The sequence below is a fragment of the Monodon monoceros genome, unplaced genomic scaffold, assembly GCF_005190385.1.
Source record: "Monodon monoceros isolate NGI ecotype Baffin Bay Population unplaced genomic scaffold, NGI_Narwhal_1 Super_Scaffold_4, whole genome shotgun sequence".
NCBI classification, from domain to species: Eukaryota; Metazoa; Chordata; class Mammalia; order Artiodactyla; family Monodontidae; genus Monodon; species Monodon monoceros.
Genome location: NW_021703781.1, coordinates 13,916,096 through 13,929,523, shown reverse-complemented (window position 1 = coordinate 13,929,523; position 13,428 = coordinate 13,916,096). Strand labels below are relative to the sequence as shown.

Genomic DNA, 13,428 nt, shown 5'->3' with positions numbered 1-13,428 from the left:
GCAATCTTTCACATAATGGTTTTAGTGAACTGATTGCCCTTACCTGAATCGGTCATTATATTGGAGATTGCACATGTTTTTCTACTACTGTCCTTCCTTCTGTATGTGTTAGCTGGCATTCTTTTGTAAAGGACTTTTTCTTATCAACTAGGAATGAATTACAGTCTTTCCTGAAAAGGCTGGGTAAATGTTTAATGTTAATGACCAATTTTCAGAGTAAGGAGTTGTGTTATTACATGTTGACATTGTATTGTTATTGGCAATATGTATTGGAGCGGAGTTACCCCCTGCAGAAGTAGCACATGAGTGTCGTTTCTGTTGTCCCACACCACCTCCAATATTATGATAAACTCATAGATTTTAATCTATTCAATCTACTCAGTGTTTTAAATTACTTGGTTTTTAAATATAAGCTAGATGTTTTAATTATTTTGCTTACTTTGTAAATTTCTAAGGGACATGTACTATTAGAGTATTCTTAAATAAAGGGGATCATTGATAAATGCCAACTTGGTTGGATAGTGTTTTTGTTTCAGTTTTTAGTGTATTTCCAGTGCTGGGTCTCTAAGATCTTTTTATGCTTAATAATGTTAAATGTTAAATACACAGTTTCTTTCTTTTGGTTGTCTTTCTCCTCTCATGATTTAGAAAATAATAATTTTCCTTAATGCTGCTTTAAAAATTATGTGAAAACATGAATTTTACAGTTGCTAAGGTATATAAATAATAGTTCTGCTATTTTGATCACAGGATCTGTTCTCTGACTATAATTCTTGTCCTTCTAAATGGCATTTCCTGTAAGGCTAAGTCAGTTCATTAATTTTCAGAGGGAGCCATCTGTGGAAATAGTCACATTAAGGAAAGAAAAGCCTAAAAGCTATCCCCCTCCTCTTTTCAATCCAAATTTGAAAGGATGATTTACTTCAAAGTGATTGCTTCAACTTCAAAAAACTTCCCTATGAATGTTCTTGAGCTAGACATTCTCAATAAGGGGTACTTAACTGGAGCCACTGAATCTCCTGTACGTTGTAGAAAGCATTTTATTAGCCAAAGTTTTATCCATTGCCAGTGGGGTGGGGAGTGGAATGGAAAAGAAATGTGAGTCTTTGAGATCAATAGTCTTTTCTTGATCTAAATAGTATGCATCACTTCATTTTAATGAATAATAAAATCTGTACCAAACAAGTCAATAACACTAGTTGGTGTGATAGTCCTTTGTTACATTGTCTTGAAATTGTTTTTAACCATTACATTTATCATGGACCCTAGCAAGTAAAATTACCATGAAGCACATGGGATTTTCTTCATATTATGTTAGTCCGCTTAATGCATGTATCACCTATTCAGATTGTCCCTTATTAAATACAGCAAAAAGAATTTTTTAAGCAGTCTTTTCCTTTAAGAGTTTACATCTGATTTCATTGACATAAAGTGAAAATAATTATATCACTAATACTAATCAGACCCAATGCTTGGTTTAATTTATGGTTATGCTTTATATACTTCAAACATTCCTTGTCATATATTGTAGAAGGTATGCTTTCTTTGTCATTAGAATACATATAAGGTCTAAAGCTTGTTTTTAGCCATCAACAATTTTGTCTTCATCCCTGATTAACAAGACTTTAGACCAGACGCCTCTCAAAGAACTCATTTATCTTTACAACATGTTTGTGAGGAAGGTGTGAGTGAAATATTATCTCTGCATTATAGATAAGAAAGCAGGCTCTTAGTTTTTTGTACTTGTATTTTATTTCTTAATTGTTTTTTTGAAAAATTTCAAGATAATCTCTAGAAAGAATGGTATAAACGAACCCATCTGTACCCTCACAGATTTCCTCCACCGTTGGATTATTTTGAAGCAGATCCTAGCAATCATATCATTTTACTTGTAAATATTACAACTGCCGTACTTAAAATTTATAGCCGTACATAAAGTCAATATATCATCAAAAATCCAGACAGTGTTCAAATGTCTCAGTCTTGTAATTTTTTAAACAACTTTTTGAACCAGGATCCAAATAAGGACCATACATTGCATTGATTGATTAGTTCTCTTAAATCTCTTAGTCTGTTGGCTTTTATTCTAACCCCCTCTTTCTCTCGCTCTCTCTTTCCCCTACACATATACACACACAATTACACACAATTTGTTTGTTGAAGAAATTTGGTCATTTATCCTACAGAGTTTTTCAGAGTCTAGAATTTGCTGATTGCATCTTCAAGTTGTCTTTTTTCTTCTATTTCTGAATCAGATTTAGGTTTGTTGGTTGGTTGGTTAGTAAGGATATGTCTTAGTACTTTTATCAGGAGGTGTATAATAACATCTGGGTCTTCCACTCATGTTAACATCCACTGATGAACATTGCTTAGATTCTTTATTTCATTAGGGATTGCAAACTGCTGCTATTTTAACATTCTTCATTTATTAGCTGGGACACCTCTACTTCATCAGCTGTTAGGTTGAAGGACAGTTTTTACAAGAAACCCAAGATAAAGGTTTGATTTTTTGCATTTATATACTAGTTACCAAATCTATGAGGCAGTTCCCTAGCATCCTTCAGAGGTGACCAATGAGTTAGTTTTTAAATATCATTATGAATTTGTGGATTTAAAGACTTTTCATGCATCAGTCCATTACCATTGTAATTCTTATTGATGTTCAGATTGTCCCATCCTTGGCTACTGGAAGCCTCTTCAAGTTTACTTTTGAGTCCTTTTAGTACAACCCTAGTAATCTTTGATTTCTGGTAGGACAAGATGTTCCAGGCTCATCCTATATATTTCCTGGCCCAGGCTTGGGATAGGCCATTTCTCTAAAGAGTTCTGATTCCTTTTAGTAGGAAAGAGTATTTAGAAACTATAATCTGGGTATGTAGTAGACATTTTTAAAGTCATATAGTCAAAAGTAAAGTAGGAAACAATTTATAAATCTAGTTCTGATCTGGTAATTTTCCATTACTACAGAAATGGAGAGGTTGAAGTACAGTTTTAATTCAAAAATAATGAAAAACCTAAAAGAAACTTTCCTTTGACTTCAGAGTTAATTATATTTTGTTACAAAATTGACTTCTCAGATTGTACTTTTCTTGACTTCACTTGGCCTTCTCGGGGTAACCATCGTCTCATGCAGTGGAAAGTTGTAGTTCAATATGTGCCAATTGACAAAAGTAGAGCCAGCCAAGGATGAAAATTTCATCGTGAATAATCTCAAATCTATCTACGTATCAATAGGAGTTGATTTTGAAGCCTCCCAAATCAACTAAACAGGTTTGGAATTAGCAAAAGCAAAACAAGAAACTGACCTTGCAGAGAACGCTTATCTCAGAACATGTTTCCTCATCTATAAATTAAAGAGCGGATTATCTCTAGGATCTGAGTCTATCAGTGTAAAACTTTTTAGCATTATCTGAGTTATTGTTTTGTTATCCATTTATTCATCAAATATTTTTCAATCACTTAGTGGGTACCAGGCAGTATTTTAGTTGATGTAAATAATGGGGGCAAGAATACCAAGTTGCTTTTTGCTTTCATACCCTGCTGAGAGGAGATACTTATCTTTACATTGTGTGAGCCCATAATGATAACAGTCCTAAAATTCATCTCGTGTTTTCTAATCTATTCCTTGTTTGGGAAGTGAAGTCCTGAGCACTATGATTGATACTTTGCCCACAGTGAAAAAAAAAATTGCACGAACTTTCTGACATTATCAGAAACTTTGTTTACTCACTTTTTCTTTGACATGCAGTTTTTTTGGTTGAAAAAATTTCCCATTAGTTAAATTATTTTGGATGATAAAATATAGAGGTTAATTCAGATGATCTGTGTTTCATTTGCACCTTTTAAAAACCTCTCGTGTTGTAAAAATTTAGCAGTATTTATGGTTACCAGAGTTAACGGAGTGTACAGTATTTATATACTATTGTATTATTTTCTATTAGAAGGATATAAATGACCCAGTTTGTCAGATTTTCTACATAACTATTTTTGTTTGAAATGGTATCCTGGTATTATTAATAATTGTACCTATTCATCTGTAAAAATTTCAACTTATTTAAAAGCTGAATCTATTTTAATTCTACATACAAAAAGTAGTCAGAAATTTGTATTAAAATGGATTTGGGTGGAGGGAATCACAATTTCAGCAACAAGAATACTTCATATTTTATCATTCAGGTTTTTTTTTTTTCAATACAGCAATAGAGGGTTGTCCCCCCAGCCCTCCGTCTCTGAGTCAGCTTTCATTTAGTCTGAAAGAAGCATACCAAAGATTCTTCTGAGAGCTTAAGTCATTCTCTGCTAGTGATAATAAACTTTTATATTTAAAGAGGTTGATTACATGTTATCAGGCTCCAAAGATGCCATTTAGGCAGCATTTTTAAATACTGTATAAGTAATTACTTTAAAAAGTTAATTCACAAAGTTTATTACCAAGGAGTATAAAGTATAAAGGAGTATAAAAAGACCCTATTATGATAAAATTACAGTGTCGGCCATAAGTGTTAACAATCCTCTGAAGACACTCGCATTCCTGCTTTTTAAAAAATGACAGGATAGACTGTCTCTAAGTTATCAATCCTTATATTTTGAGATACTTGAAAATTTCAAAGTTATGTTGCTACTTTATATAGCATACATTTTTTCTCAAGTGATTTTTGAATAGGAGTTCCTTCCTTCAGAAAAGAACTTCTTATGTAGCCTGTATGGTGTTCACCTGCCCATATTTACCTGTTTTTCAGGGAGTGAACAGCTTTTCTTCCAAACTCTTTCCTACTTGTATAATGTCCACATAGACATCATTAAATGTGTATTTTGGTGTGTGACTCTGCACACAGACTTTCTTCACTCTAAACTCAATGAAGTGAAGAATTTCTTCCCACTCTGAATCAGCTTTTGTAACTGCCAGCCAAGTATTCTTCTACACGCATTACAGTAAGCTTAACCATACTGCTGTAGAGCTGCTCTACCCGATACAGTAGCCACTAGCCACCAGTGGCTGTTAGGCACTTAGGATGTGGCCAGTCCAAGTTGAGATATGTTGTAAGTATAAAATACAGACTGGATTTTGGCGGCGTAGTGTGAAAAAAGAATGTAAAGTATCTCAAATTTTTCTTATCAATTACATGTTAAAATAATACTTTGAATATATGGGTTACAAAAAATACATTATTTTAAAATAATATATTAATTAATTATTACATAATTATTTTCACCAGTTTCATTTTACCCTTTTTAATGTGGTTACTAGAAAATCTTAAGTTACTTACATGGCTCACATTGTATTTCTAACGAACAGCATTGCTGTAGAAAATGTCATGTCAGTCATTTTCCAGGCAGCCAAATCACTATCTTTGCTTAATAGATAGGTCTATTCCAGACTTTCTTTTCCACGATTCCTTGGAAACTACATGTAGTTGCTCGCTTATCATGTGACTTAGCAGTGCCTGTGTGTGACTTGGGAATAGTCTCTTCTACACATAGACACAAGAAGGATCACACAATGTCATACCTAGTACCACTCAGAAAAAAGGTTTAGACTATCACCGTGTATGAAACCATTGCCTTTGTTGTAAAGTGTTGCATTCATCATTTAAAAAAATAATTTTTACCATTATAAAGGTTATATTACTTTATGGATCTTTACCTATGAGCTTTGTAAATGAATGTTACATATGAAATAAGTGTTAATGATGAAAGCCTAATTGTTTACTGTAGTAAACATTAAGTTATGGTTTTACTGCTTTAACTGATAACACTGTATACTATGCATGAGTATTAGAATAAGAAACATACTTTACTGATTCTTCTATTTTATTACTGTTGAAAACACAGTTAACATAACTCAGAGTTATAACATACTGTACTTGTTTTATTGCAAATTTTAAGACGTATATAAAAGACAGCAAACTCCTACTTAAACTAAGAGATAGACACAGAGACTATGTTTTAATCTCATGTAATTTAACATAAGTGCTATATGTAGTATACTTTGAAATATTACTCAGTATTTTTAATATCAAGCATTTTTAAAATAACCTTCTAGATATGAGCTTGAATATTGAAAATTCTCAAAATTACATATTTTAAATTTCAGACAATCAGCAATAAGATTGTAATTACATCTGGTATAAATATGGTAGCTAAGCAATAAAACATTTATTCGATCATTACAGAAATAGTCTCTTGTAAAACAACAGTTTTGTCTTAATATTTAGGAAACCAGAATTCGGGCAATGGATAAGGATAAAAAGAAAAGAATCCATAATTTCTCTGTCATCAACCCTGTTGCTGGACAGGCTACAACTCATATTTTTGCAGCTGACAACAGAGAAGATCTTCAGAAGTGGATGGAAGCCTTCTGGCAGCATCTCTTTGATCTTAGTAAGTTGACATTTGGATTTTCTAGTAGTATATTCATGTCGCATGAAGGGATGTACATAGCAATCTAAATATTAAGATTATATTATAATTGTATAGCTTGTATCAAGAATTTGTTATGCTCTTGAATAAAATGGTAGTATATCATCAGTGCATTGATGCTTTTTTCTCTCCATCTTTCCCCAGTGCATGACTGATTATAGTATAGTATACCTTTGAATTCCTAGTATACTTACCTGTTACTTTTAAGTTCTGGTCTCTAAAACAACTAGACCACATTTTTTCAAAATATTCGGTCAAACTACTTAAGGCAGTGTGTTTGATCAAAGGAATAATAAACTACATGAGGAGTAAAAAACTTCTCTAGGGTAGTGATGATCATAAAATATTGAAATGTTCAAAAGGAGATTCATTTTTATGTAGGCTTCTGTTAACTCTCAATTCATTATTATATCATTTTGGACATCATCCAAAGAGATTTTTTTTTTTAACTGCACATATGGTTTTCCAGTTTCAATAATACAGTTCAATGGCATGGATTATAAAAACAATGTGATAGTAATGTAATAGAGTCCTAGTATGTAAAATATGTGAAGTTCTAATATTCTCAATTTAAGGAGGAATTTTATCAACAGGAAAATATTAAAATTGTATATTGAAGATGTAGACTATTGATAATGGCTGTTTCTAAGCAAACTAAGCCTACTGTAGATTCAATCAGAATTTTATGTCTTTAGAATACTTTTCTACAGAACTGAAAAGTAGAGCCATTTCCAAACAATAGGAAGTTACTTCTGCAACTCCTAGAAATAATCCTGGAGATATTTTAGGACATTTTAGGAGCTGTTACCGAGAACTCTAAAAACAGTTAATATCTGCAGTCCTCAGATTAATTTTTATAAGCCTTCTCTGATCCATGGCCTGGTCAGTTATTACACTGATGGTTGAGGAGGGGGAAGAAAAGGGATCTAAATTTATTGATTACCTTCCACATACCATATGGCTTCATTTATTTTTCATAACAACCCAGTGAGGTAGAAATTTTTTTCCCACTGCTCTAAAGATGAGAAAATTGAGGCCTGAAAAGGTTACAGGTTTATTGCAGGGAACCAGAGGACTCTCTGCATGGCTTTCTTGGATTCTTTATAACTTGTTTTCCTTAAATACTGTCCTTTGGCACTCAGTAGATATTTAAATATTTCTTCCAGGCTTATTAGCATGCGCTACATTTCTTTATTTTAAAATTTCAGCTGATCTTAGGTGTGTAACTTAAAAGACAGCAACTTCCTTTCATTTGCTGATCACAGCTAAAATTTTAACCGCTTTCCTAAATGCTCTGATTTAGAGAGTCTGTCTTATAAAAAAGACTGTGTTACTTTTAGAAATGATTCTGGTATTTTATAATTTTTATGTGGACAAAAACAGGAAGGAGGAGTAAAGGAAAGTAAAAATGCCAGAATATTATAGTCTGGATATCAACTACTATTAGATGATCTCATGTTTTCATTCCCCAAATTATGTAAAATAATTTATCATGCTAAAAGAGGGACTTAGAGGGATAAGAATCTCATGACATTTTTATAGTGTCAAAGTAATAAGAAAGTGATGACGATTAGGTTCTCAGGTCTGGCTACTTTTTTAGTATTTAATGCTTTGGGGATAAAATCTGCCAATCTGTCTAATTTTTAAAGTATAAATTCTATTACATTTGCTGTTTAGAATTCATTGTGTAAGATATGAAGGTATGAAGCAAAGATGGAAGGGTTTATACTATCCTGAAGATTGACTTGTACTTTAAAATTTTTACCCTCCTAGTGATAAGTGTAGCCTCTTATGATCTTAGGTGAAATATGATGTGTAGAACAAAGTAAAGGATAGATATCCAGGGCAGAATAAAGTAACAGTAATTTAATACTTAGAACAAATTTCAATTACTTGACTTAGCTTAAGTGTATAAAATTGTGAGGGTGAGATAACTGGAAATCATGAGAAAACACTAATGGAACTCGGTGTGTTTAGCCTGTGGAAGAACAGCCTAAGGAGTGAAGGTTGGGAGGCAAGGGGGAGGTAATAGCTAATTTTTAATATTGGAGAGCTAACAAACATGTAAAAGAGGAATGACACTTGCTTTGGACGATCAAATAGGGTAGAGCTAGGAATGGTGAGTCAAAGATAAATTTTTTCAAATATTTAATAATATAAATACTGAGTTAAATAAGCAGCTTAACTTGACTGGGAACACTGTAACAATAAATACGGTGGGAAACATCTTCAATATACAGATTTTATGTGAACAAAATGTATCCATTTAATATTTCATATTGGGCCTTTATTTTTATGTTAGCATATTAGTATTACATTTAACTGTGCATGGTAAAATTTATTTACTGGTAAAGTAAATGTTTAATTGTAACATCTTGACCAGTGAACATACCACATTTATACCTATGACTGTAATACATGGGATAATGTGGCTTTATATTCCAGTTTTCAACATGATTAGTATTCTGCTATCAGTTTAACAATGAAAAGCTTTCATCTATCAATATAGAAAAAAGTACTGCACTACATAACTTGTCTAAGGTTTGACCGAGAATTGTTTGCTGGTTTAAAGTGTTTCATTACTTTCCCAGTAGATAAGGCCTTTTTTTCCTGCCCCCAAGAAGGAAAGGCTGGCTTTTACATATTCATCTAAAAAAGTAGAAAGGTGGAATAAGTTATCAGATCTCAGATCCTACTAGATTTAAATTCTACAGGGCAACCTCTGAAGCCTCAAACTCAAGATTTTATTCCCTTTATAGATTGCTGTGTGAGTTATTTTGAAATTTTTACCATATTCTATACTTAGTATTGTAATAAAACATACTGAAAGGTTTTTTTCATGCTTCTTAACTATTTTTTATGTTTCTAAGCATACTGAAAGGTTTTTTTATGTTTCTTAACTATTAGGTGGTGGATTTTAAATTTATGCATATATTACCTTATTAACATGACAGTAAATTAGACTTAAATCAACAAAAATAGATAATTTGACTAAACATGAAGTGTCTTTAATTTTTAAGCCATGGAAAATAAGTTGGATATTGAATATGGAGGTTGAGAATTAATGAGAGAAATATAGATCATAAATCATTATAAAAAGGCACGTGTATATTACATTTACTTTTCTGCTAATGTAAGATAGAATATAAGAATGGTAAACCTCCATAACTTACTTTTATAATGAATATATAGACACATAGTTTCTAGCACAGCTGTTACCCAGCGTGCAGGTCCACAATAAAGACGGAAAGGTTACATTTTTTTTACACCCACTCAGGAGAAATAAATCTGAGAATTTTATTTTGAGATGAACATAGTAAAACATAATTACAAGAAAAATTAATGTTGTCCACACTTTTGAATTTTAACTTAATTGAAACAACTTATTCAAGAGTATTTTTATTATTATTCTGAATGCCTAATGGCTTTATTTAACGTGTCCTTCCTAAAACAGATTAGATCCAGTTAGAATTTTGAGTGATCTGTCTTTATAGTAACAGGTTTTTATATATCCTAACTAAAATGAAAATACAGCATTTTTCTAGTTTCCTGATTTTTGAAAGGGCATGATAATCATCTTAAGAGATCATTTTTATATAAGCAACTCTTATTTCTTAATTAAAATTTTCAAAGTTAAAATCATTTTTGAGAACCACTAACTCCTTACGTTTTTTCCTACTTCCTGCTAGGTAACTATATTTCAGTTAATTTTTACCTTTCAACTGTCTTAAATACTGGATGTTTTTATTTAATATTTAAAATGAGAGAATTTATACAAACCTTTGCTGTAAATAGAGATTTTAGTTATTGACCATCTAGTGAAGTAGTATAGTATTTAATAGCCTACAGATCTTAGCTTAATATCTGTTCATAGAGATTTATATTTAAAATAGAGTACTTTTATGCCTAGACTTAGACTTTGAAATCATGGGAAGTACTAGGATTTTATAGCTTCTTTAAGATAATGCTTTATAAATTCACTTACTTTTCAAATCAAAAAATGTGTTAATATCTGTTGAAAATTAAATATACATCTTCACATTTATGTTTTAAACTAGCGTGCCTTTTTCTGTCTTTCTTAGGCCAATGGAAGCATTGTTGTGAAGAACTTATGAAAATTGAGAGTATGTCACCACGGAAACCACCTTTGTTCTTGACAAAAGAGGCAACCTCAGTCTACCATGATATGAGTAAGTGGGGTTTGTCTTTTCTAAGCTGCAGGGTAACAAAAACAACATTGTCCTTACTCAAGCAGCTTATTCTGTTGACATTAAAATGCTAAAATTTTCAGGGCACAGTCAAAATGAATGAAAAAAGACTATGATTATAGTCTAAGGAACTCATGTTTAATAGATGAATTAATACAAAATTAATGAATACACATTTTTCATAGTTTGAATGCTTAAGATCAAACAAAAATGTTAAGGCTTCAAAATGAATAAGGGTGCACTGAAAATAAATATTAGCTAAGTAGCTGATGAAAATTCTGAAGTGTAAACTTGAGATTCTAAAATATAATTATGTTCAGTAATTTTTTTCCATATTTTATTAAATTTGTTTTAAAGTAGCATTGATAAATGAATATTAATAAATGGACCCTTTCATCTCAGGCCAAAAAATTGGTTAAGTTTAATACTTAGGAAAATTTTAAATTTCTAGACTCATTAATATTCCATTTTCCCACACTTTGAAGGTTATTTGTCTTTGTGGGATTGCCTCAGTGAATAGTGTTGTGAATAAGCACAAGTCAGAGCTAAATTCTGGTGTATTTTTCCACCAGTGTCCCTGCACTTACATATACCTTAAAATGTTGGATTTAAAATGAAACATTTGAGTTTACACATTTGAGTATATCATGTAATAGACGTTTATCTGTGTTCTATTTTTCCCAAGGATCATAACCAAAATGGTATTAAGGCTTCACTCTGTTTCCATGGGTTTTTTGTTTTGGATTTTTCCCCTATTACAGAGACTGCTGGTCTACAGGAAAGAATACTAATCCAGTTACATTTTCCTAGTTTACATATCAGGGTTTTATAAAAGGGAATCCACTCTTACCTAGAAGTCAGAATAGATTTTAAATCCAACAAAAGATATTTTATAAATACTTAACCTGCAGAATTCAAAAAAATTCTGATGTAGCTCCACTCCTTTGAAAGCTGGATTTTACACATTTGTTTAGGAATATCTTTAAGTGTGTGTGTGTGTGTGTGTGTGTGTGTGTGTGTGTGTGTGTGCAGTGCACAGTACATGATCTCCTTATTTTTTTATTTATTTATTTTTGTGGTACGCGGGCCTCTCACTGTTGTGGCCTCTCCCGTTGTGGAGCACAGGCTCCGGACGCGCAGGCTCAGCGGCCATGGCTCACGGACCCAGCCGCTCCACGGCATGTGGGATCTTCCCGGACCGCCGCACGAACCTGTGTCCCCTGCATCGGCAGGCGGACTCTCAACCACTGTGCCACCAGGGAAGCCCGATCTCCTTATTTTTTGGTTCCATTAGTTCGGTTATTTTTACAAGTAAACACATTAAAAAAAAAAAAACTTGCTTATCCTAGTCTGTTTTTGATAACTATTTTTAGGTAACATATTGTAATAACTTTCTTGGGCAAAGCATATACTGCTTTTGAATTTTTTTCCATGTATTTTTTCTTAAAATTATTACAGGCATTGATTCACCTATAAAACTTGAAAGTTTAACTGATATAATACAAAAAAAAATTGAACAGACAAATGGAGAGTTCCTTATTGGTCAGCATGAAGAATCCTCACCACCTCCTTGGGCCACACTCTTTGATGGTAATCACCAAGTTGTCATCAAGAAAAAGGTATTATCTCCTGCAAGCAAGCAGTTACATGATGGGAAAGGGAAAAAGAGACGAGCTCCCCTTCCTCCTTCTGGTAAAGCTACATTCAGCTTAAAAACACAGAGCAACACAGATCAATTGGTTAAGGACAACTGGGAAAAGACAAGTGTATCTCAGACCTCACCTTTGGATACCAAATTATCGACCCTAATGCATCACTTACAGAAACCAATGGCTGCTCCTCGAAAACTTCTTCCTGCCAGGAAAAATAGTTTAACTGATGGTGAGCACACAGACACTAGAACCAATTTTGAAGCCAAGCCAGTGCCAGCTCCACGGCAGAAATCTATCAAAGACATTTTGGACCCTAGATCATGGTTGCAGGCACACGTGTAGAAAACCCTTAATGTCTAAGACATTTAACAAAATCTGTAACTGTGAGGCTTAATTCAGAAGCACTATAGATGTAGTAATATGTAATTATGTAGGTAAATATGACAGTGATTTACATCAATAATTAATAAGCTATTAGTTGTAAAAAAAATGTTTTATAATGAAGAAATGGATTTCTCTAGCAGAGTGCAGGAGGCAGTTTCTAGACAATATCCCAGTTATTGGAAGGGTTAATTTATTCCTAAGTTAGTACCAGGCAGTGAACAAGCACTAGGCAGAAGAAAGCATTAAAATTTCTTTGGGGAGGGATTGTCTAGTAATTTAAAATGTGTTAAATAAGAGCCATATTCTCATTGTGAGGATTTTAATACTAATGGAATGTTTCAAAAGTTTTATTCAAACCACAAATTATAGAATCCACCCAAGAAAATTTCTTCTTAGCATTCTGGAATTCTCATCTAATGGTCCACTGGCTCTCATCTATTGTTTAACTCACTAGTTAACTCAGTGACCTTTCAGATTCCTGAGATACATTTTTGAATATTAAATTCTTCATTTTTGAAGGGAATATGTAATGTGCTGTTCAAAGTTGTTTCCTTGATGACCCCTGAAATCCTGTTGACATTGACTCTCATAAGTAAAGCAAAACATTTTTTAGTTTAAGGAACAGGTAGATGAAATGTACTTTACTTCCACTTTTCTATGCATGGTACTAATTTCTATTGTGACATTGGCATTTGGGGAAGTGAGTAGCTGATTAACACCTTAAGATTCATTCAGTACTTATTTAAAAAGCACGTGGCCGATTC

The 13,428-nt window shown here is 32.6% G+C and overlaps 1 protein-coding gene across 1 annotated transcript in view; it reads left to right on the top strand.

Annotated features, from left to right (window-relative positions):
* RTKN2 (rhotekin 2) overlaps window positions 1-12,622 on the top strand; it is a 76,870-nt gene extending 64,248 nt beyond the window's left edge. Inside the window, exons 10-12 of the mRNA XM_029200874.1 lie at window positions 6,216-6,381; window positions 10,503-10,610; window positions 12,087-12,622. Coding sequence (XP_029056707.1) covers window positions 6,216-6,381; window positions 10,503-10,610; window positions 12,087-12,622 — 810 coding nt within the window. The remainder of the gene's footprint in view (window positions 1-6,215; window positions 6,382-10,502; window positions 10,611-12,086) is intronic.
* The last annotated feature ends 806 nt before the right edge of the window (window positions 12,623-13,428 follow it).